A 20,456-nucleotide genomic window follows, 5' to 3' on the forward strand; every position below is an offset into this window, starting at 1 on the left:
TCTCTTCCTCCCATTGAAGCTGCATTCCCAGGAATTCAACAGCAGCTGCCTCGACCCGCTGGGATGACCAGGATAAACACCTCTGGCTGCAAAACCCGCAGCACAACAAATCCCTGCGCGGTTCCTCCCCTCCCGCGGCGTTACTATTTTCTCCTGCCCGCCAGCGGGTTGGAAGGGATCCCGTGGAAAGCTGCAGCTCGCATTCCCGGCCGCTTATAGCACAGCACATGTGCCGTGAATCAGAGCCCGGGATTCGCGGGCGGCGCTGCCGACAGCCGGAGCCAGCCAGGCCCTGTCGCTGTTCCGAGCAGGAATCCTGAGTCAGAGCTCGGAAATGGCCGGAGCTTTAAAAGCTTTTACTGCTTTTTTTTTTTTTTTTTTTTTTTTTTTTTTTTTTAATTTGTCTTCAACTGGCAAAGGGAATGTTTCCCCAGCTGATGTGGATATGATTTAGAAGTGTTGGGGGGGTGTTGACCCACTTGGATTTGGAATTTGGAGGTGGGGTTAAGGTCGGAAAAACAGAGTGTGAAGCAAGGATGAAGCCAGCACAGGGATGTTGAAAGCTGCTCTGCATCCCAACCCCAGCATCCAGCCCTGGGCCAGCCTGGATCCAAATGGTCCCCAGAGCACCCCAGAACCTCCCACCTCCCCAGAACCTCTCACCTCCCCAGAACCTCCCACCTCCCCAGGGCACCATGTTCTGCCAGGTCACACATGTCCCCATGTCCCCACAGCTCCCTGCCTTCACAGGAAGCCCCTGGAGCAGAGGGGCTTCACCTCAGGGGCTCAGAGACCCCAAATTCTGCCCCTTCCTTACTACCATAATTAATTGTTGGACAATAATTAACAGTGGTTAAAAATATACAGTGAATAAAAGAACAGTGGATAAAATTGGATAATAATTAACAATTGCTCTGCCTGACTCAGCTGTCCCCTCCCATGCAATGGGACCCTGCTCCTGCCTGGTGGCCCAGTGGCACTGTCCCAGTGCCGTGTTCCAGATCCCCAGTGCAGTATCCAACCCTCCCAGTGCAGTGTCCCAGTCTCCTGGTCCCTTCCCCTGGCACCTTTGGTACGTGGCTCCATTGTCCCTGTCCCCACTGCATTGTCCTGGTGTCACAGTGCATGGCTCCAGTGTCCCCATGCATGGCCCCAGAATCCCGGATGATTATCACAAAATCCCAGAATGGTTTGGGTTGGAAAGGACCTTAAATCCATCCAGTGCCACCCCTGTCATGGCAGGGACACCTTCCACTGTCCCAGGGTGCTCCAAGCCCTGTCCAGTCTGGCCTTGGACACCTCCAGGGATCCAGGGGCAGCCACAGCTGCTCTGGGCAAACAGTGCCAGTGTACCAGAGCTTCCCTGTGCTCCGGCACTTCCTGCCTGCCTTGTCCTGCTGCACAGCCCAGGTGGCACCCCGAGCACTGTCCCTGTGCCTGGTGCAGCGTCACAGAGCTCTGCCCCTGCCCCATGGCACTGAAACAGCACAGGGTCCCTGTCCTGGGACCGCAGTGGCACTGCACTGCCCTGGTGCATCAGAGCACTGTCCCAGGGCTGTGTCCCAGGGCTGTGTCCCAGGGCTGTGTCCCAGGGCTCCACGCCTGGGCTCTGGCCTGGGGCGCAGCCTCGCAGTTCTGGGGTACTGGAGCACAGTCCTGGGGCACTTTCCTTAGCCACCATCTCGCTGTCCCCGTGCCTGTGCCAGGGCACTGTCCCCATGCCCTGTCTGGGTGCACCTATCGGGGTGCACAGTTTCCCTGTCCCTGTGTCCCATGTCACTGTCCTGGTGCACTGTCCTTGTCCTGTGTTTCATTGTCCCACTGTCCCTGTGCACTCTCATTGTCCTGCCTCATTATCCCTGTGCACTGTCCCACTGTCCCTGTCCTGCTATCCCACTGTACCTGTCTGAGTGTCCCTGTCCTGCAGTCCTTGTCCCTGTCCCAGTTCTGCTGTCCCTGTTCCACTGTCCCTGTCTCTGTCCCTCTGTCCCTGTTCCAGTCCCACTGTCCCTGTCACACTGCCCCTATCTCACTGTCCCTGTCCCTCTGTCCCTCTGTCCCTGTCCCTGTCCCTGTTCCTGTCCCTGTCCCTGTCCCTTTCCCTCTGTCCCTTTCCCCCTGTCCCTGTCCCTGTGTCCCTGTCCCTTTCCCTCTGTCCTTTTCCCTCTGTCCCTGTCCCTGTTCCTGTCCCTGTCCCTTTCCCCCTGTCCCTGTCCCTGTGTCCCTGTCCCTTTCCCTCTGTCCTTTTCCCTCTGTCCCTGTCCCTTTCCCCCTGTCCCTTTCCCTCTGTCCTTTTCCCTCTGTCCCTGTCCCTTTCCCCCTGTCCCTGTCCCTCTGTCCCTTTCCCCTTGTCCCTGTCCCTGTCTCTCTGTCCCTGTCCCTTTCCCCTGTCCCTATCCCTCTGTCCCTGTCCCTTTCCCCTGTCCCTATCCCTCTGTCCCTGTCCCTTTCCCTCTGTCCTTTTCCCTCTGTCCCCCGTCCCTGCCGCTGTCCCGCCGTGTCCCCAGCGCTGCAGTCCCTCCCGTCTCCGCCAGGCGGCGTTCCGGCCCCCCCGCGCCGAGCGCTGCACAGTCGGGCCGGCAGGGGGCGCACGCACCGCGCTCGGCGCCGGGAGCGCAGGGGCGGGAGGGACCCGTTCCGGGAGCCGCGCGCTGATTGGGCGCGGCGCGGAGGGGGCCGATGGAAGGCGGGCGCTGATTGGGCGCGGCGCGGAGGGACCGATGAAAGGCGGGCGCTGATTGGCCCCGCGCGGTCCCCGCACGGAGAGGGACCCGCGCCGGGCCGGGCCGGGGCCGGTCCCGCCATGGAGGAGCCGGGCTGCGGGGCGCAGTTCCGCGCAGCCGTGCAGGTGATCCAGGGGCTGCCGCGGAGCGGTGAGTAGGGGCCGGGACCGGAGCCGGGCAGCCGCGGCGTCGGCGGCCCCGCTGACCGTGTCCCGCAGGTGCGTACCGGCCCTCCTACGAGGAGATGCTGCGCTTCTACAGCTACTACAAGCAGGCGACGGCGGGGCGCTGCCAGGGCCCGCGGCCCGGCTTCTGGGACCCCATCGGCCGGTACAAGTGGTAAGAGCGGGGGGGTCCCGGTTCCGCCCCGGTTCGGGCTCGGGTCCGGTTCGCCCAGCCCCGCTGACGGGCGCCGGCCCCGCAGGGACGCCTGGCACAGCCTGGGCAGGATGTCCAAGGAGGAGGCGATGGCCGCGTACGTGGCGGAGATGAAGAAGGTGGCCCAGAAGGTAACGGGGCGGGCGGCGGGGCCGGGCCGGGCGCGGCGCGGTGCCCGTGTCCAGCCGCGGCCCTGCGCAGGTCATTGACACCGTGCCCATGGACGAGAGCACGGAGGAGATGTTCCGCTACTTCGAGCCGCTCTACGAGGTGATCCACGACATGCCCCGGCCCCCCGAGTCCTTCTTCAAGAGGAAAGGGGGTGAGTGGGGCCGCTGTGCCCCGGCTGTGCCCCGAGCATCCCCGCCCTCGGTGCTGCCCTCCTGGCACGGCGCTCCCGCTGTCCCCGGCACCGGCGCCGGGTCCGGTTCGTCCCCTGAGGGGGCACGGGGTGGACGCAGCACATCCCAGCGACCCTGCCGGGGCACTGCTGCTGCCGAGGGGCTCTCAGGGCAGACCGGTGTCCCTGTGTGTGACACATTCTGGGCTTTCTCTCCACAAAACTTGGAGCGAGAATTTGAGCTCTGGCCTCCAGGCGGCCCTTGGCCGTGTGCAGTGGGGCAGGGATCAGCTCCTGGGCGGGCTGTGCTCGTCCTTGGCGCCGGCCCACTCCGGGCAGGGCTCCGGCCCAGCTGCCGTGAACATCTGGACAGGCCGGCCAGCTCCGGCATGGAGGGGATGTGGAGAAACAGGGCTTGAGAAATGGGATTATTTGAACCTGTTTCTGCTGGAGGAGAAGCCTTCCGAGCCCTTTCCGTGCCCGTGCTGCTGCCTGGGGCCGGGAGGGGGCTGGGGAGCTGCCCCAGCCCCAGTGCAGGGCTGGCCGTGTCTGACTGCTGAGCAGGGAGGGGTGGGGAAGGCACCAGCAGCGCATCGGCTCCGCAGCACAGGGGCTTCCAGGGCGGATTCACAGCCGGGTCCGTGACCTGTCAGTGGTTTGGGAGAGCCCTGGCAAACAGACTCACTCCCCGACCTCTGTCCTGTGCCTGTCACCCCCTTTTTTGGGATGCCAAAACCAGTTGTCTGTAAGGCTTGGCCCCCGGGCGGCCGCTCCTTCCTGTGGTACCCAGGTGCTTTGTTCTCCATTTTTTGATGCTGAATCCCTTTAAAAGGCAGACTTAGTTTTTCTGTGAAATTTAAAAGCTGTGTCTAAGCTGGTCATTATCCACTTGGGAGTGTCACAGGTGACATGGTCACTTAAATCTCAGCCTGGTGGAACAAGGAACAACGAGCCCCAGGTGGCTGGAATTGAGGTGCAAAGCACTGAGCTCCTCAAGGTGTTGAGTCATTTGTTTTAAAGGCTCCCAAACCCGCCTTCAGACACTGCAATCACAGCTTTGTTTGCTCCTAACTGGAGCAGAAAGGGGATTTCAGAGTGTGGAGCGTGGCAGGTGCCTCCAGCAGCTTTTGGGCACAGAGCTGGGCGTCTGGGAAGCTTTGGTTTTGTTTATTTATGAAGACAGCACATTATAAAGTGCCACTTGGAATCCAAATCATGGATGGATCCAGGTCCCAACAGGTCTCCAGTGAGTGTGGCTTTCACCAGTCTTGTGAACATGGTGGCTGGAGCCAGGTGTGTCCAGGTGCTGTGTGAGGTGACAGGAGCCACACTCTGTGGGTCACAGCACACCCCGAGGAGGATTTGGGAATGGGGAGGAGGATTTGGGGAATTTGAGGAGGATTTGGGAGGATCCCAGAGAAGGGCAGCCCTGGCACTACCCCTCTGTGGGGTGCAGCTACCTTGTCCCCCTCAGTGGGTCCCCTGTGATGCCGAGGGCAGGCTGGGGACAGCAGAGAGATGAGGGAAGGAGCAGCAGGGCAGCGTTGCCACACACCTGCCTGCCCAAGAGCAGGGAGCAAAGTCCTGGGGGCTGCTGGAAATCTGGCTGGGATTAACCCCGTGGGCTCCACGGGGCGCTGGGGAGGGCTGGGCCCTGTCAGGCCCTCTCGGGGTGCTGCTGGCCCAGGAGCTCGGGGTGCTGCTGCCCACACAAGGCTCTTCCAGCCAACGCCTCTTGCACTGGGCTCTGTTGCCGTGGGTGGGCCGTGGGCACTGCCGGGGCACAGCGCTGTCACTGTCACTCACCAGCGCCGATCCCTCTGCCTGCTGCCCCAGGGGCTCGGGGACACCGCAGCCACCCCTGGGTGAGCACGGTGGTCTGCACAGGGTGAATCCCTTAGTTCACAGGGGTTCCTGGGCTGTCAGCAAACAAACCTGGCTCCTCTCCTTCCCTGCCAGCTGCTGGCACCTGCAGAGGCTGCTGCTCCCTGGCTGCTCCCTGACATTTGCGTGTCCCCCAGCTGTGCTGGCAGGCCAGCCCAGCCCCAGGGAGCCAGCACAGCGAGGACAGCAGGACTGAGCCTGCTCTGCCTTTCCCTCCGTGCAGAGAGCCAGGGGCAGCGGGATGGCCCCAGCCAGGACGTCCCAGCGAGCAGCCCGGCTCCGGAGAGCCCCAGAGACACCGTGCCTGGCGAGCAGCAGCACGGGCAGCACGTGCCAGGTTGGTGTCCCTGGTGTGGCCAGCACCTGGCAGAGACCCCCTGGAGCAGGCACTGGGGCTGGGGCTCCATCCACCCACAGAACTGCTGGCTTCAGGCACCTCTGCCCCAGCCCTGCTGGTGCTGCGGGCACTGCCCAGGCCACGGGGTCCAGCTCTCACTGGGGTAACCCTGGACACGTGGGGTTGGCTCTGTCTCGCTCCTGCCTGTGCAAAGGAGCCAGAATCTGCTAAGCTGTGGGGACAAGGGGAGGCTGTTGCCTCATGGACTCTGAAAATATCACCCTGGAAGGTCCGTGATCCATGAGGGGATGTTCTCCCGTGGTTCAAGCCACGTTTGCTGCTTCCTTGGCACTGGGATTCACAGTGCCAAGCCCTGGTGACACCTCAGCCCTGGCTTTTCTCTCCCAGCCCCTCGTGCAGTCACCCCCTCCCTCCCTGTGCCCCCTCAAGGGGCCCCTGGCTGTGCCCCGGGGTGGGCAGGATGCTGCAGGGAGGTTCCTCCTCCCGCTGCCGCTCCAGCCTTCCCCCAGGAGCAAATATGGTCACGGAGCGAGTGCCAGTGTGCCAGCCGTGCCAGCCTCGAGTGCTGGGGCTGGCGGTGCCCCGGGAGCTGGGCAGTGTCCCTGCCTGTGCCACTGCTGCCCCAGGGGCCGTGGGTGTTGTGCCAATGGGACACCGTGGGCAGCAGAAGGGGGAATTCAGTCTTGGGACTCGTGGACACGTTAACAGAGCTGCTTCTGCCCCCACAGTGCCTCAGTTTCCCTCTCCCACCTCGCCCTGGGCACGCACATCCCTCATTCTGCCTGTGCCCCCAGGCACAGCCGGGCACCCCTGCCCCAGCCCTGTGCTTCCCTTCCAGGGGCTGGGCCGGCTCCTGCCCCTGAGGCGCTCGAGGGGAGCCAGGTGACGAGTGACTCTGAGGGGGACACGTTCTGTGACACCCTGGAGCAGATGGAGCCTGAGAAGGTAACGGAGGAAGCACTGGAGGCTTTGCCACCCCTGCCCTGCCCGTGCTGCACAGCACCACCAGCCTGGGAGCCTCATAAAACCTCCAGGGACACCGTCCTGCACCTCCCTGTGCTTCATGCCACTCCTGGAGCCTGCTCCCTGTCACTGAGGGATGCTGAGGAGCCTCCCCAGCCCCCCCATTCCTGTGCTGAGGCTCTGCTGGGGCACTGGGGGCTGATGGGGCTGGGCAAGACCAGCAGCTCCAATCCCCTGGGTGCCACCACCTGGATTGCTCTCCTGCCACTTCTCCCTGCTGCCACGGGCCACGTTTGGCACTTGAGGTGCCACGATGAGGCCTGGTGGGTCTGAAGGAAGCCCTCCCTCTTTTGCCACCTCAAGTCTGGGCACCTCACTCCCCTCAGGTGTCACCTCCCAAGCCAGATGCTGGCTGGTGTCACCACTGGGATTCATCTTCCCTCAGTCCCACACACCCTTCACCCCCAAAAATGCCACCACAGGAGAAGGACCCCACTGCTGCCCTGGCATGCCCCTCCCTGCCCTGGGGAGGGGAGTGGGGGTCTCAGGGCCCTTCTCTCCCATGTCATAGGCCGGGCAGGTGCGGGGGCTCACCCCAAAGGGGGTCCAGGCTGGGGCTGAGCCCCCAGAGCCCCGCAGTGGGCAGGGCGAGCGGGGCGAAGGCAGAAGAGCCGAGGGGAGCAGCAGCACAGACCTCCCAGCCCTGGGCTCCGAGAGAGGTGGGTGCAGAGCTTGTTCCTGCGCCCCTTCCTGCTGCTGCCCACCTCCCATGGGCTGGGCTGGGGGATGGGGTGGGGTGGGGGCTGCCACCACCCCCAGGGGACTGAGTTTGGCTCCAGCACCTGTGGTTGGGCCATCAGTAGCTGAAGGATGCCACAAGTGTCCTGTCTCTGCATCCCTTGGTCCCCAAGCAGTTCAGCAGCTTTAGTCCTCCAGCACACAGCCCTTCCTTTGCCCGTTTGCCGCAGCGGTACCGAATTTGGAGGATGCTCTGCTGGCCCTTCGGCAGCCAGGCAGGCAGTGCAGGTCCCTGGCTCCCCTGCCCAGCTCTTGCCCCTGGTCCAGCAACACCAGCCGTGCCTTCGGATGTGGGTGGTGGCAAGGGTGACCTCTGCCCAGCAGGGCAGGGGGTGAAGCTGGGCCCTGTGCCCTGGAGGCCTTGGGGACAGCAGTGCCACTCACCTGATGTCACCCAGTGCTGGTGTCTGGGGACCGCCAGGCCTTGAGCTGTGCCACTGCAGGGAGGAGCCTCCTGCCACCCTCTCTGCTCTCCCCAGACATACTGGGCCGCCCTGGGGTGGCATTGCCACCCTCACCTGTGGGACTGGTGCCATTGCCTCACCTGGGCACAGCCCACGTGTCTCACCCTTTCCCCTGTTACTGTTCCCTTCCGGGCTGCTTGACCTTGGCAGTGAACTTGTCCCCAGGCCGAGCTGGGCTGTCCCCAGGGCTGGCAGTGAGTCCCTGCCCGTGTCCTGCTCGCTGCCTGGATTATCCAGGTGTTTGCCAGGCTGGTTTGGGGCCTTTGCTGGGATTGGGGGCGGCCAGGGAGGAGCTGCCCTGGCCCTGGGTGTCCTGCCCGGTGGTGGCACCTTCACCAGATGTCACAAGGTGACCCACCCTGTCAGTGGGCTGGCCACCCACTGCCGCCACCACGGCACTGGAGTGTCACAGTGGTGCATGGCCCTGGGGGCAACCTGGGTGCTGCTGGGGCTGCCGGGCTGGGCCGGCATCGGCTGTGGGGCAGGCGCTGAGCAGTGGGTGACAGCACGGGGTGGGCAGTGCCAGCCCCGGGGCTCGTCGGACGGTGCTCAGCCTGCCCTGCCACCCGTGTCCCCGTCGCTGTGCCCGCAGGTGTCCGGCTGGCCGGGGGGGACCCCGGGAGCACCCCCGAGCTGGCCCCGGGGCTGGCGGCGGAGCTGGAGGCCCACGTGGCCAGCACGGTGCGGGCGCTGCAGGAGGAGCTGCGGCGAGTGCGGGAGCGGCTGAGCCGGCTGGAGACGCTCGGCGCTGCCCAGGTACGGGAAGGGCAGAGCTGGGGCACCGCAGCGGCCCGGCCGGGACAGCAGGGCTCAGCTCCGAGCCTGCGACACGGCTGGCCCGCGTGTGCGGACCCCGCGGTGGTTGGTGCTGACACATCCTGGCGGGGCCGCGGCCGGTGGTGCCCTGATCCGGCCCACGCTGGAGGCTGGGAGCTGCTGCCCCTCGCTGCCATTGCCTCCCTCATTCCCATTGCCCCCTCATCCCTGTTTTCCCCTCACTGCCGCTGCCCCCCCCCGTTCCCATTGCCCCCCCTCGTTCCCGCTGCCCCTGGGGTCCTGGCCCAGCTGCACATCTGATCCCTCCCAGCAGCCTCGCACGGACACTCCAGGCCATTCCCTGCCTCTCACAGGGGCACAGGGGCTGGAAGGGGGGTGCCAGCCCCATCTGCACCCCAGACCCTCTCCTGTCTTGCAGGGGGAGGCAGCTGGGACAGACCCCGGCCCAGCACTTGCTCCACAGGTGAGTTGGGGGTGAAGGAAGTGCTGCGGGGTGGCCCCGCTGTCCCCCTGCCCACCCGACGGCCCACGGGGGCGTGGGGACACAGCTGGGGGAGGTCAGGGAAGGGACCCCCAGCCGGGGAGCAGGTGACATCCATGGGGACACGGCCCCAGGGACGGCGGTGTGATGCACGATCTCCAGAGGAGGAGGGATGTGACCAGGACACCGAGCAGTGGCGGTGGTTCCTTTCAGCAGAGGGCTGAGGGGGTGTTTGTTGACATCGGTGACACCTTTGTCCCCTTCCCCACGCCGCCTCTCTCTGTCCCCTCGCCAGGCGATGTCCCCGTGGCGCCTGACCGTGTCCCTGCGCACGCTGCTCTTCCTGGCCACCTGGCCCTTCGTCACCCAGTGGCTGCTGCGCCACTGGCAGGGCAGGAAGAGGTGACCACCGCGTCCCCGCCGCCACCGCCACCCCTCTTGCCCATCCCGCTTCGCACGAGCCGGGGAATCGCCACGGAGCCACGCGGGAATCGCCTCAGCAGCCACGGGCTCTGCGGGCCCGGCCGGGGCACCCCGGACACCGGCACCGACACTCAGGGCCGGCACCGGGGCCCGGGCGGCCGCCCCGCCGCTGCCACGCACCGACGGACCAGGAGCAGCCGCGGCCCCGCGGGTGGCACGGACAGCCACGGGCCACCGGGGCCGCGGGGGCTGGGACACCACCGAACCTGCCTCAATTAAAGTTGCCTTTTCGGTTCAGCCCCGCTGCCTGTGCCCTGCCAGGGAGGGGGACCGCGGCTGAACGCTCCGGCCCTGCCCCTGTACCCGGCCGGTCACCCCCGTCCCCGCCTGGCCACCTCCCGGGGCCAGAGGTGGCCCCCGTGCAGGCAGCCTGGCTCCAGGCCCCAGCCCGGCCCCCCGGCCGGGTCCCGTGCGCGCCCCGAGGGTCCCCGCCGTGCCCCCGGGCCCGTGCCAGCGGCAGCGCCACCCTGCTCCGGAGGCGGCGGCGGGGAAGCCCCAGGGCGCCCGCGGCGGGAGGGGCGGCTGGGGACCCCCGGCACCTCCCCGGGCCGGGCTGCAGCGGCGCCATGGCGGGGGTGCCCGCTGTGGGGCTGGGCAGGGCAGGTGACACAGCGGGGACACGGAGCCCCCGGTCCCGCGGGCTGTGCCCCGCCCGGCCGTGAGGCTCCCGCGGCTCCCCCAGGGGCCCTCCTGTGCTGTTCCCCCCTGAGACACGGAGCCCCAGCAGCCCCCCAGGGCCGTCCGTGGCTCCCCCCCAGCCGTGTGTCCCTCAGCGGGGCCCCCAAACCCCTCCAGCCCCCCCACAAGGCCGCGCGGCCCCCCCGCCCCCGAACGTGGGGCCCGAGGGGACATCGCCACCGCGGCTGGGGGCGGCAGGACCAGGAACGGGACCGGGACCAGCACAAGGCCCGGGACCTCCCCATCCCCCTCCTTCCCCTTGCCCCTCCCCCCCGCACCCCGCCGGTGTCGGGAGCGCCGCTCCGCACCGCCCCGGCAAAAAGGGACGCGGTGCCTTTAAGAAAGGACTTCTTTCCGCTTCGGTTTGTTTACATCTCCCTCCGCCAACTGCAGCACGGCCGCACTCCACACAGCGCCGGGATCCTTCCGCTCGCCCCCCTTCCCCCCGGGCCCGCGCACCCCCGGAGCCCCTCCCGGCCCTCCCACAGCCCGGCTCGGCCCGGCCCGGTCCTGTACAACCCTCCCGGTCCCGGGGCCGCGGTACCGCCGGCGGCGCCTCCGCCGCGCGGGGACTCTTTTCGGACCGTGCCACAGCCCCGCCGTGGGGGGGGGGGGGGGGCGCGCGCGCGCTGCCCTCGGCGCGGGCCTGAAGGTCGCGGGGCGCGCGCGGGCCCGCTCACGGGGACTCCCCCGCCGCGTGGTACGGCCCGGTCCCGCCCTCGCCCCTTCGCGATTGGTGGCGCCGCGCACGAGTGACGTCCATCCCGGCCAATGGCGACCAGTCCCTACAACGGCCAGGGGCGTGCCCCGGCGGGCCGGCCCGCCCCCCGCGCGCGCCGATTGGCCGCGAGGCGGCACCGCCCGCGCGCTCGGGGCCGTGGCGGCGGCGCGGGGCGCGCGGCGGGGGCGGGTCCCGACGCGCGGCGGGGCGGGGCGCACAGGGCGCCTGCGCGGGGCGGGGCGGGGCGCGCGCGGCTATAAAGCGGGCGGCCGCGGCCGAGGAGAGGCAGTCGGGAGCGGGCGGCGGCGGGCGCGGGTTGGGCCGTGGGGTGGGATTGCGGTGGGAGCGGCGGCGGCGGCGCGTGCAGGGCGCGCGGGGAGGCGGGCCCGGCGGCGTTAAACCTCCCCCGGGCCATGTCCCGGGCGGCCTGAGCGGGGCCAGCTCCATGCGGCGCCGGTAGCGCCCGTCAGCGAGCGTAGCCGAGCGCAGCGCTATGGCCGACGCGGCGCCCGCTGAGCCGGGGCCGGAGCCCCAGTGCGAACCGGAGCTTCGCTCCGAGCCCGAGGCGCGGCCGGAGCCGCAGTCCGAGCCCGAGCCGCAGCCCGAGCGTGGAGAGGCGCCGACGGAGGACGGCGATGCCGGGCGGCTGCCGCCCCCCGGGGCGGAGGCGGCGGCGGGCGGCGCCGAGGGGCGGCCGCCGGCGGGTGGAGCGGGGCGTCCCGGCCTGGGCCCGCGGTACCGGGCCGTGGGACGCACCGAGGAGTGGCCGGTGAAGAAGAAGCACCGTCGGCGGCCGTCGAAGAAGAAGCGGCGCTGGAAGCCGTACTCGAAGCTGAGCTGGGAGGAGAAGCAGCAGTTCGACGAGCGGCAGAGCCTCCGCGCCTCCCGGCTGCGAGCGGAGATGTTCGCCAAGGGGCAGCCGGTGGCTCCCTACAACACCACGCAGTTTCTCATGGAGGACCATGACCAGGAGGAGCCCGACCTGAAAACCGGGCTGTACCCGCGGCGAGCGGCCGCCAAGTCGGACGACACGAGCGAGGAGGATTTCCTGGACGACGCGGCGGACGAGGACGGGGGCAGCGACGGGATGGGGGGGGACGGCAGCGAGTTTCTGCAGAGGGACTTCTCGGAGACGTACGAGCGGTACCATGTGGAGAGCCTGCAGAACATGAGCAAGCAGGAGCTGGTGAAGGAGTACCTGGAGCTGGAGAAGTGCCTGTCGCGCATGGAGGAGGAGAACAACCGGCTGAGGATGGAGAGCAAAAAAGCCGGGGGGGAGGCGGCGGACCCGGCGCGGGTGCAGGCGCTGGAGCGGGAGGTGGACAGGCTGCGAGCCGAGAACCTGCGGCTGCTGCGGGAGCAGGAGCTGCCCCGGCAGGAAAAGGGCCCCTGCAAGCCGGGGGAGTGACACTGGGCAGGGGGGCGCGGGGGGGTTTTTACAGTGCTGGGTGGAACATTCGGTCCTTGTACAGAGTCGCCGCGGACCCTTTTTATGGGCTAAACTGCAGCTGGGTGGGCCGAGGGCTCCCCCTTTTTTAGGTGGCTGTGACGGGGCGAGGGGGGGTTGATGTATTGGTGATATCTGGTTTATGGTTTTATTTTTTTTTTTTGTGTCTAAACCAAAAAAAAAAAAAAAAATCCCCAGGAAAGCTGTAAATTGGCCAAAACTGACTATAAAAAATACAGAGGTCTAATAAATTTAATTACTTGTAACTGTAATAGTTTTGGTATGATTTCTCGAAAATAATCAGAATGGCATTCCACCAGGGAATACATTCTGGATTATTTTTGTCATGGTATAACTGTTGTTTGATTAAACTTAGTTGTAATTCCCCGCTTAACCTTTTTTGTTATTATATTCCCCTGTTTGTTTTCATTTTTAATTCAGCTTAATGAGCTGAAATAGTTAAAAGTACGTGGAAGGGGGTAAAATGATGTGTGATGGACACAGAGGGCACCTCACTGAGGTAGGAGTAGCCTCAAGTCTGTCTGTTTGCCTAAGGCTCACTTAAACTTGACTCTTTCCCCGCAGCTCTGCAGGAATCCAGGTCATTAACTGAAATCTGGGCAAAAACTGCCCCCAAAAAATCTACTTCAAGCTACAAGTGAGAGGAAAAACCTTAAAGTTTTGGAGCAGCCCAAGGAAAAGTTTTGGTAGTCAGCACTTGGCCTCTGAAATGGCTGACGAGGGAGCAGGGAAAGGCGATGGCTCAACCTCCCTCCTGCTGCACCTGAGAGGGGGAGGAGGAGGGAGAAGCTCTGAGCGCTGGAGCTTTTTTGGGGGGCAGAGAGGTCCATGAGGGGGTGAAGCAGGGGAGGGGCTGAGGCTGATCTGGCCGGGGCCGAGGTGCAGCCAGAAGTCGGGAGCAGAATGGGAGGTGATGAAAGCTGTACCTGGCAAGGCAGGAACCGGGATGGGCCTGGGCAGCGGCCCGCAGGAACGGGGGAATCGGGCATTTACACAAAACCCGAGGGCTCGGGGAGGGAAGGGGGGGACGGGGCTGTCCCAGCGCTGCCAGGGCAGGTGCGGTGGGACCGGATCGGGGGTAAAGCGGCAGCACCGAGGGGCTGCAAAGGTCCCACCAGGCTTAACTCCAGCCCGGCCAAACCCCTGCCGCTCCACGGGGGAAAAAAACAGCCTTTATCAGGGGACAGAGAGTTCAGGGGAGTGGGGGGAGAGGACACGGACGTCCCAGCGCTACCAGCGCAGGTGGGGCGGTGTAAAACCGGGGGTTAAAGCGGCCGAGGGAGCCCCTGGAAGGGCAATCACACCGATTTTATCTTCCCCCCCCCCCCCCCCCCCGCCCCCAGCTCTGGGGCACCGGCGGGGGGAAGGAAACGAGCCAGGGCCACTTGCTCAAGAGCCCGGGAGCCAGCGGCTCCTTCCCTGTGCCATGACATCACCGCAGCGCCGGGGAGGGGGGGCGATGATCCTGCGGGATCCTGCGGGCTGGGATGGGGCCGAGCCCCCATCCTCCTCTGGCCCCGGTGATGCTTCCCCGCCGTTTATTTCCCTGCAGAGCGATTCCCACAACAGGCGTTTTCTCCCGGGGCAGGACGCGTGTCTGATGGCACTGACGGGGGTCCCTCACGGTCCTAGCTCTGTGAAATGCAGCTCCCGGCACCTGCTTCGTGTGAAAACCTTGATCCAAGGGGATATTCTCAGTCAGGTTTTGCCCTCATCCACTTAACCCCACACATGTCAGGTTCAAATCCCTGGAATAAATGTTTTCCCTGCAAATGCTTTAAAAAATACAACTTAGAAAAACCCAAACCAAACAAACCAACTAAAAGGACCATAATGATCAGCTCTCCAACCTCCTCTGCCCCCACCACCTTTTCCTGCTTTGTTCTGTGCTGTTGTAGCGACTCTGCCTAGGAACCAGGTTATCCTGATCCCAAGGGCTCAGTGCAGCTCCTGTGCCCAAAGCTCCTGCAGATGCAGACCAGGGACATTTGGGGACCTTTGAAACCTCCGAGTGGATCAGTAATGGACAGGGAGCTCGTCCGTGCTCCTCCCAAGCTCCCTGTCCCAAGGCTTCCCACAAGCTCTGGAGCCAAGGAGCTGACTGGAGCTCACCTGTGTGAGCACAGAGCCACAGCAGCAGGGATCAGCCCGGCACAGCTCGGCTTGGGACCCAGAGGCTGCAACTGTGGAATGGTTTGGGTTGGACGTGACCTTAAAGACCATCCAGTGCCAACCTCTGCCCTGGCAGAGGTGCCCAGAGCAGCTGTGGCTGCCTCTGGATCCCTGGAAGTGTCCAAGGCCAGGTTGGACAGGGTTTGGAGCTCCCTGAAACACCTGATGTTGCTGCCATGGCAGGGGGTGGAATGAGATGGGCTTTAGGGTCTCTTCCCACCCAAACCATTCTATGATTCTCTGGACAGGGATGCCACTAGGCCAGGCAGGAATCACTTCCCCAGGGCTCCATGGCTGTGGGAAGGCAACACCAACACTGGATTTGGGGCACCTGGAAACACAGAGCATTGGGGGACCCTCTGGCAATGGGCTTTCCCAGCTCCTCCCCTCTCAAGGGTTTTGTTTTCAGAAGAAAGGGCTGAAATTCTGTCCTGGGGAGAGGCAGAAATTACACAAAAAATTACCAACACAAAAAATGGAGACTGCTCCATCCCATGTGTGGGAATGGCCTTTCCCCTTGGACAGAAGCAGTGCAGGGACACAGCACATCCATGGAAACACTGCAAATCCAAGAAGGAAGTGTCTGTGAGTGCCACAGCCTTGGGGTGAGGTGAGCCCCAGATCCTGCCCTGGGACACAGCAGCCCCTTGGCGTCGCTCCTGGTGTTCCTTCCGTGGCACTCCAGGCCTGAGCCCAGTAAATCCAGTGGCTCCCTGATCCCATGGCAAGGTTACACCCAGGGACACGGCTCTGGCACCCCCCTGTGCCCTGCCACCACTTCACCACACTAACTGCACTCCCCTTCACTGGCTCCACCTTCCCAGGATACACTGGTGACTGGTGACTCTGGGTCACACAAGTGGCATTTTGGTGAAACAAGAGGAGAATCTGCAGCTGGTGGGGCCATCACAAAAAACCTGCAGCTCTTTGTGCATCTGCCACAGAGCAAGCCCTGGCTGGCAGCTCCAGCCCCTCGGGATTGCTCCCCTTCTGCTCCCCACAAACCCTGGCACACCTGGGCAGGTGCAAAGCTCACAGCTCAAACCAAGTGTGACCCTCATGAGTTTGACAAAATCACCTTGAAATTACATTTTCAGCTATCACAAGCATTTGAACACACACACAATAAAGCCTCCCAGTCCTGGAAATGCAGCTGGGATAGAAAATATCATGGAATCACAGAATGGATTGGGTTGGAGGAACCTTAAAGACCAGTTCCACCCCACTGCCATGGGCAGGGACACCTCCCACTGTTCCAGGTTGCTCCAAGCCCTGTCCAACCTGGCCTTGGACACTCCAGGGCTGGGACAGCCATCACCTTTTCCCTATGATGCTTTGGAATTCAGGACCTGCTAAAGCAACATCTGCAGAGTCACAACAACAAACATAATTTTAAAAAAACTCCACCCCACCCACCAAGTGCCTAAATGTAAAATAATCTGGTTTTAACTGGCTGACCCACGTCTGACAGCACAATCCGCACTTAGAGCAGAAGCCTCCCAAATCTCCCTGTTTTAAACCTAAACCCAGCCCCACAAATACCAGGGGATGAGCTGGTGTTATCGGCCTTTGCCGAGGCAAGAACGGGGCTGGCAACTGGAGTTCCACTGAGGAGCGGTGGGGAGGCTGCGCCAGCTCAATCCCTCCCCAGCGCTGAGCACTCCCCAAAAAAATGCCATTTTTAGTTTTTAAAGAGCTGGGGTTTGACTTTGCATGGGGAAAACAACGCAGCAGGTGCTTCCCCAGCCCCGGAGGGGCACCGCTCCTGCGAGCCCGGGGTCGCTCGCGTTTGTTACCGCCCGAGAAGTTCCCCCGGGCCCTGGCAACAGCCAAACGCTTTTGTTTTTGAGTCTCGGAGCTCCCCGGCGGGGAGGCCATGTTAGCTGAGATCCACTGGATCCGGCCGGGATCCCTGCGGGAACCCCGCGGGCTTTGGCTGAAATGTGTGAAACAAAGGATTAAATGCCAGGGATTATTTCCCCCCACCCGAAACGCGGTGTATGAGGGACGGGACCCCGGCACATCCAGCCTTCCTGACGTGCTTCCCAGCCCCAATTTCCATAAAAACTGCGCTGTTCCTCCCCTCCCTGCTCTTCACGGGGGTCAGGCGGAGCCAGCCCCGCACGAGATCGGGCTGCGGCTGTCGAGAAACGTTAAAATACCGTTTAACGCTAATTTTGATCGAAAAACAGCCCCAACCCCCGCCCAGTAACGCAGGTGCAGCTGGAGCCCTCCGGGCCAGGCCGGGCTCCTGCACCCCACCGGCTCAGGCCCCGGGGAGGACGCGCAGCTCCATGAGGCGCCGGGCAGCGCTGCGCTCCGGTCCCGGAGCGCTGACGGGGAAATGGCCGGTGGCGCCGCGGCACCACCCCCCCATTTAGGACCGACGAGGGGCCCCACGCTCCGCTCGCGGGACAGAGCCCCAGCTGGGCCGCCCCGGTCCGCGACGGGAGTGGGCCCGCCCGGCCCCTCACACACAAAATGGCGGCGGCGGCACCGCTCCCGCTCCCGCTCCGCCCGCCCGGCCGCCATAGCCGCCGTCCCGGCTTCGCCGCCCTGCTGCCAATCAGAACCCGCCGTGCCGCTGCGTGACGGCCCGGCGGAGCCAATGGAAACGCGAATAGCAGAGGAAAAGGCGGTGCGTGTGTCCACCGCGAAGCATTGTGGGGGTTGTAGTCCATCTACGCGTTGCGGTGCAGGGGCCGGGGCGGTTGCGGACTCGCCGCCCCAGGACGCCCCGCGGCCGCACGTGGCGGGCGCTGTGTCACGGCGGTAGGCGGAGGAAGCGGGCCGGGCCCCGGCGCGGGACAGCAACCACCGAGGCCTCCCGCGGGCCCCGATGTGCCCGGGGGGGCTTGCGGGATCCGGAGGTCCTCGGCGGGGCGGGCAGGGCCCGTGGGGCTCCGGGAGGAGGGTTTTGGCCGGTTTGGCGACACCGAAAGCCGGCCCTGAAGGCTGCTCGGCCGGGGCGGCCCAGGGGCCCGAGGCCTTGCTCCGGTGGCGGGGGCGGGGAGGATGCAGGGAGGGGCCTGGATCGAGGGGGTGACCCCAGCGCCTCAGGGGGGTGTTCGGCTCCAAAGTGGGGTCTGCAGCCCCAGATGAGGGTGCCTGGCTCTAGGCCTGGCTTCCTCTTCAGCCGTCTGAAGTTTGGCTCACTAACGCCTCTGTCCTTCTCCAGAACCGTGCCCGGGCAGCAGCAGGCACAGATCAGGATCACAAGATCGCAATTAGATCGACCACAATTAGCGCACACAGACCACAGTTAGCAGACACGTGTCCCCTCAGCACGGTGGGAGCTCGGTGTGCTCAGGGGGCGGCAGTTCTCCCCCCAGATCTCCTGTCTGGTGACAGTTCTCCCCCCAGATCTCCTGTCTGGTGACAGTTCTCCCCCCAGATCTCCTGTCTGGTGACATTTCTCCCCCCCAGTCACCCGTCTGCCCAATTCCAGCACTGCAGAGGGCTCCTCCCAGGGTTATCTCGCCTCCATCTCAGATCTCAAGGAGAGAAATGACCCAAAGGGCAAAGTCCATGAGCTTTCCCAAGGGTTTCAAGGGGATTTTTCCCCACTGGTTGTGCCCCATGCTGACTGAGCCCTGTGGGGTGTGCACAGGGGGTTCAGTCAGCAGGAATTTAAAGGGAATGTGTCCTTGGGAGTTCAGAGCATGTAAAAGGCAAAAATAAGCAACAAATTTTGCAAATAAAAGGGAAAAAAAAAAAAAAAAGCACAAAAAGCCCCTCACTACAAACCCAAAAAGTCTCTCCCTTTAAAGTTGGTCATCTTGAACTCCCATTACCTGGAGCAGGCCCAGGCCCTGTCCTTGTGTGATTTTTGGGAAGAACATTTCAGGGAATGAGGCTGAGCAGCCACTTGAAGCATTTGGAATTAAGTTCTGATGTTATGAAAAGACAAAGAGGTTTAAGAGGTTTGCTTTCTTCTTTTTTTTTTTTTTTTTTTTTTTTTTTTTTTCCTGGGCTGGTAAATTCTCAATCATAAATTCTCCTCCCCATTATGTGATTTAATGAGTGGGGGTTAATTGTGCCAAACGTTTTCTGACCAGAGGGTTGGTGTTGGATATGGCCTGGCTGTTCCTAAGTGGGAAAGGGGATGGGGAGGTGTAAAATGGGCCAAATCTTGGGAATTGGGTGGGGAGGAAGGGGACAAATCCACTTCCCCCTGGACTGTCCCAGTATGACCAGTAAGGGAACCCTTTTTGCAGAGCTTGGGGGACTGGTGACATTGGTGCCACATCCCAGGAAGGGTTTCCAGGCATGGAACCGGGTGCCCTCAGCCCCTGGGGGCTGTTCCTGTCCCCACAGGCCCAGGATGGGGGCATTGGCACTGGCACAGCCCCTCCAGGGGGTTTGTCCCTGTCCCCGGTGTGCTGGGATGTCCCTGGGACAGCAGGGAGGCAGAGCCAGGAGCTCTGGGATGCTCCTGGGACAGGGGGGCTGCTCCTGGCAGCCCCTGAGCTCTCAGATGTTCTCCCTGTGCTGACCCATCCCTACAAGCCAGAAAATACCCATTTTTGGGGGGTTTCTGTATCAGGAGCTGTGACATCAATCCCCAGCTAGGGCAGGTGGGGTTTGACTCCCGGCGTGTCCCATCTCCTGGGATTTTGTGCTGTCAGAGGGACAGAGCCTGATGACAGCCTCAGCCACGGGATCCTCTGTCCTTCCCTGCCTGCTGCTGCCCTGAGCAGAGCACCGGGGGAGCACGCAGGGCTTTGGAGGAGCCAGGAGCAGCCTGGGGTGCTGATAACCCCCACGCCTCCGGGCGTTGGGCTTTATCTCTGAGCCCAGCTCCGGCCCCTCCGTCACTCCCCCGCAGCGCCTTTAGCCACGGAGAGGCTCGCTGAGGTCCCATGGGCCGTTCTTTGTCACCCCGTGGGGTTGTTGTCAGGGGGCAGAGGCAATCCCCCTCCCCAGGGCGCTCCCTGGCCGTGGGAGCACCGCCAGTCCCGTCCCTGACTCGCTGCACCTCCCCAGGGCTGCAGGAGCAGGTCCAAGGTCCCGAGGCTGCCTGGAGGAGCTGGATCAGCCAAGCCCACACAGGGACAGGCTGATTCCCGAGCTGGTGCCAGAGATACTGTGGTTTATAGATCCAGATTGATTTATTTTCCATGTATTTGGGTCTTTTCCAGCCATATCTTAGCTCCTCCACACCTTGGAGTGTCTGGCTGAGCACGACCAACCCCGACTGCCTCCCCTGGTCCTCCCACCCTTTATGGCATCCCAAAGCCAGGGTACCATAGCCCTTTCCATGCTGCCAGGAATAATTTTGGGGCATGTTTGCACAACACTGATGCAGAATGGGGTTTGACCCCAGCACTCAGCAACTAGGACCCAGCTCCCAGCAGCCACCATCCCACCTGCCAGTGCCCTGCACCCAGCACTGAGCTCCCAGCACCCGGACCCCAGATCTCCGCATGCATCATCCAGCATTCCATGTCCCAGCATCCCGGCACCCCCAGCTCCTGGATCCCGGTGTTCCCAGCACTCCCAGCATGCATCAGCCACAGCTCCCAGCTCTCCACCCAGCTCCCAGTGCTCCCAGCACTTTCATCACGCATCAGTCATGACTTCCAGCACCCAACTTCCCACACTTATCTCCCAGTGCTCTCATTTCCACCAGCAGTCTGCACCCAGCTCCAGTGATTCCAGTGCTTCCAGTAGGCATCAGCCATCACTCCCAGCACTCGCACCCAGTTCCCGGGAATTCCAGCATTCCCAGCACTGATCTCCCAGTGTTTCCAGTGCTCCCAGCTCTT

The 20,456-nt window shown here is 63.7% G+C and overlaps 2 protein-coding genes across 4 annotated transcripts; both read left to right on the forward strand.

Moving 5' to 3' along the window:
* The first annotated feature begins 2,746 nt into the window (after positions 1 to 2,746).
* On the forward strand, positions 2,747 to 9,886 carry ACBD4 (acyl-CoA binding domain containing 4). 3 transcript variants are annotated; one of them, XM_053965311.1, is made up of 10 exons: positions 2,747 to 2,873; positions 2,942 to 3,062; positions 3,148 to 3,232; positions 3,303 to 3,423; positions 5,549 to 5,662; positions 6,522 to 6,628; positions 7,218 to 7,365; positions 8,501 to 8,664; positions 9,104 to 9,148; positions 9,462 to 9,886. In XM_053965311.1, the coding sequence occupies exons 1-10, from the start codon at positions 2,804 to 2,806 to the stop codon at positions 9,570 to 9,572; spliced, it is 1,086 nt and encodes a 361-aa protein (XP_053821286.1). In that variant the 5' UTR covers positions 2,747 to 2,803; the 3' UTR covers positions 9,573 to 9,886. The 3 variants fall into 3 exon arrangements, with proteins under 3 accessions (XP_053821286.1, XP_053821287.1, XP_053821288.1); XM_053965312.1 differs by having other exon boundaries at positions 2,767 to 2,848; XM_053965313.1 differs by having other exon boundaries at positions 2,773 to 2,848; positions 2,985 to 3,062.
* Positions 9,887 to 11,372: 1,486 nt separating this feature from the next.
* Positions 11,373 to 12,761, forward strand: HEXIM1 (HEXIM P-TEFb complex subunit 1). Its single transcript, XM_053965536.1, has one exon. It carries the CDS (start codon positions 11,542 to 11,544, stop codon positions 12,454 to 12,456), a length of 915 nt encoding a protein of 304 aa, XP_053821511.1. The 5' UTR covers positions 11,373 to 11,541; the 3' UTR covers positions 12,457 to 12,761.
* Positions 12,762 to 20,456: the final 7,695 nt, after the last annotated feature.

Source organism: Vidua chalybeata, chromosome 26 (genome assembly GCF_026979565.1).
Source record: "Vidua chalybeata isolate OUT-0048 chromosome 26, bVidCha1 merged haplotype, whole genome shotgun sequence".
Classification (NCBI taxonomy): domain Eukaryota; kingdom Metazoa; phylum Chordata; class Aves; order Passeriformes; family Viduidae; genus Vidua; species Vidua chalybeata.

Excerpts from the sequence above, each read along its gene's own strand:
- ACBD4 (XM_053965311.1), top strand. The coding sequence starts at position 2,804 with ATGGAGGAGCCGGGCTGCGGGGCGCAGTTCCGCGCAGCCGTGCAGGTG. Across the intron at positions 3,063-3,147 it reads CCCATCGGCCGGTACAAGTG|GGACGCCTGGCACAGCCTGG; the intron begins GTAAGAGCGGGG and ends CCGGCCCCGCAG. Across the intron at positions 3,424-5,548 it reads CTTCTTCAAGAGGAAAGGGG|AGAGCCAGGGGCAGCGGGAT; the intron begins GTGAGTGGGGCC and ends CCCTCCGTGCAG.
- HEXIM1 (XM_053965536.1), top strand. The coding sequence starts at position 11,542 with ATGGCCGACGCGGCGCCCGCTGAGCCGGGGCCGGAGCCCCAGTGCGAA.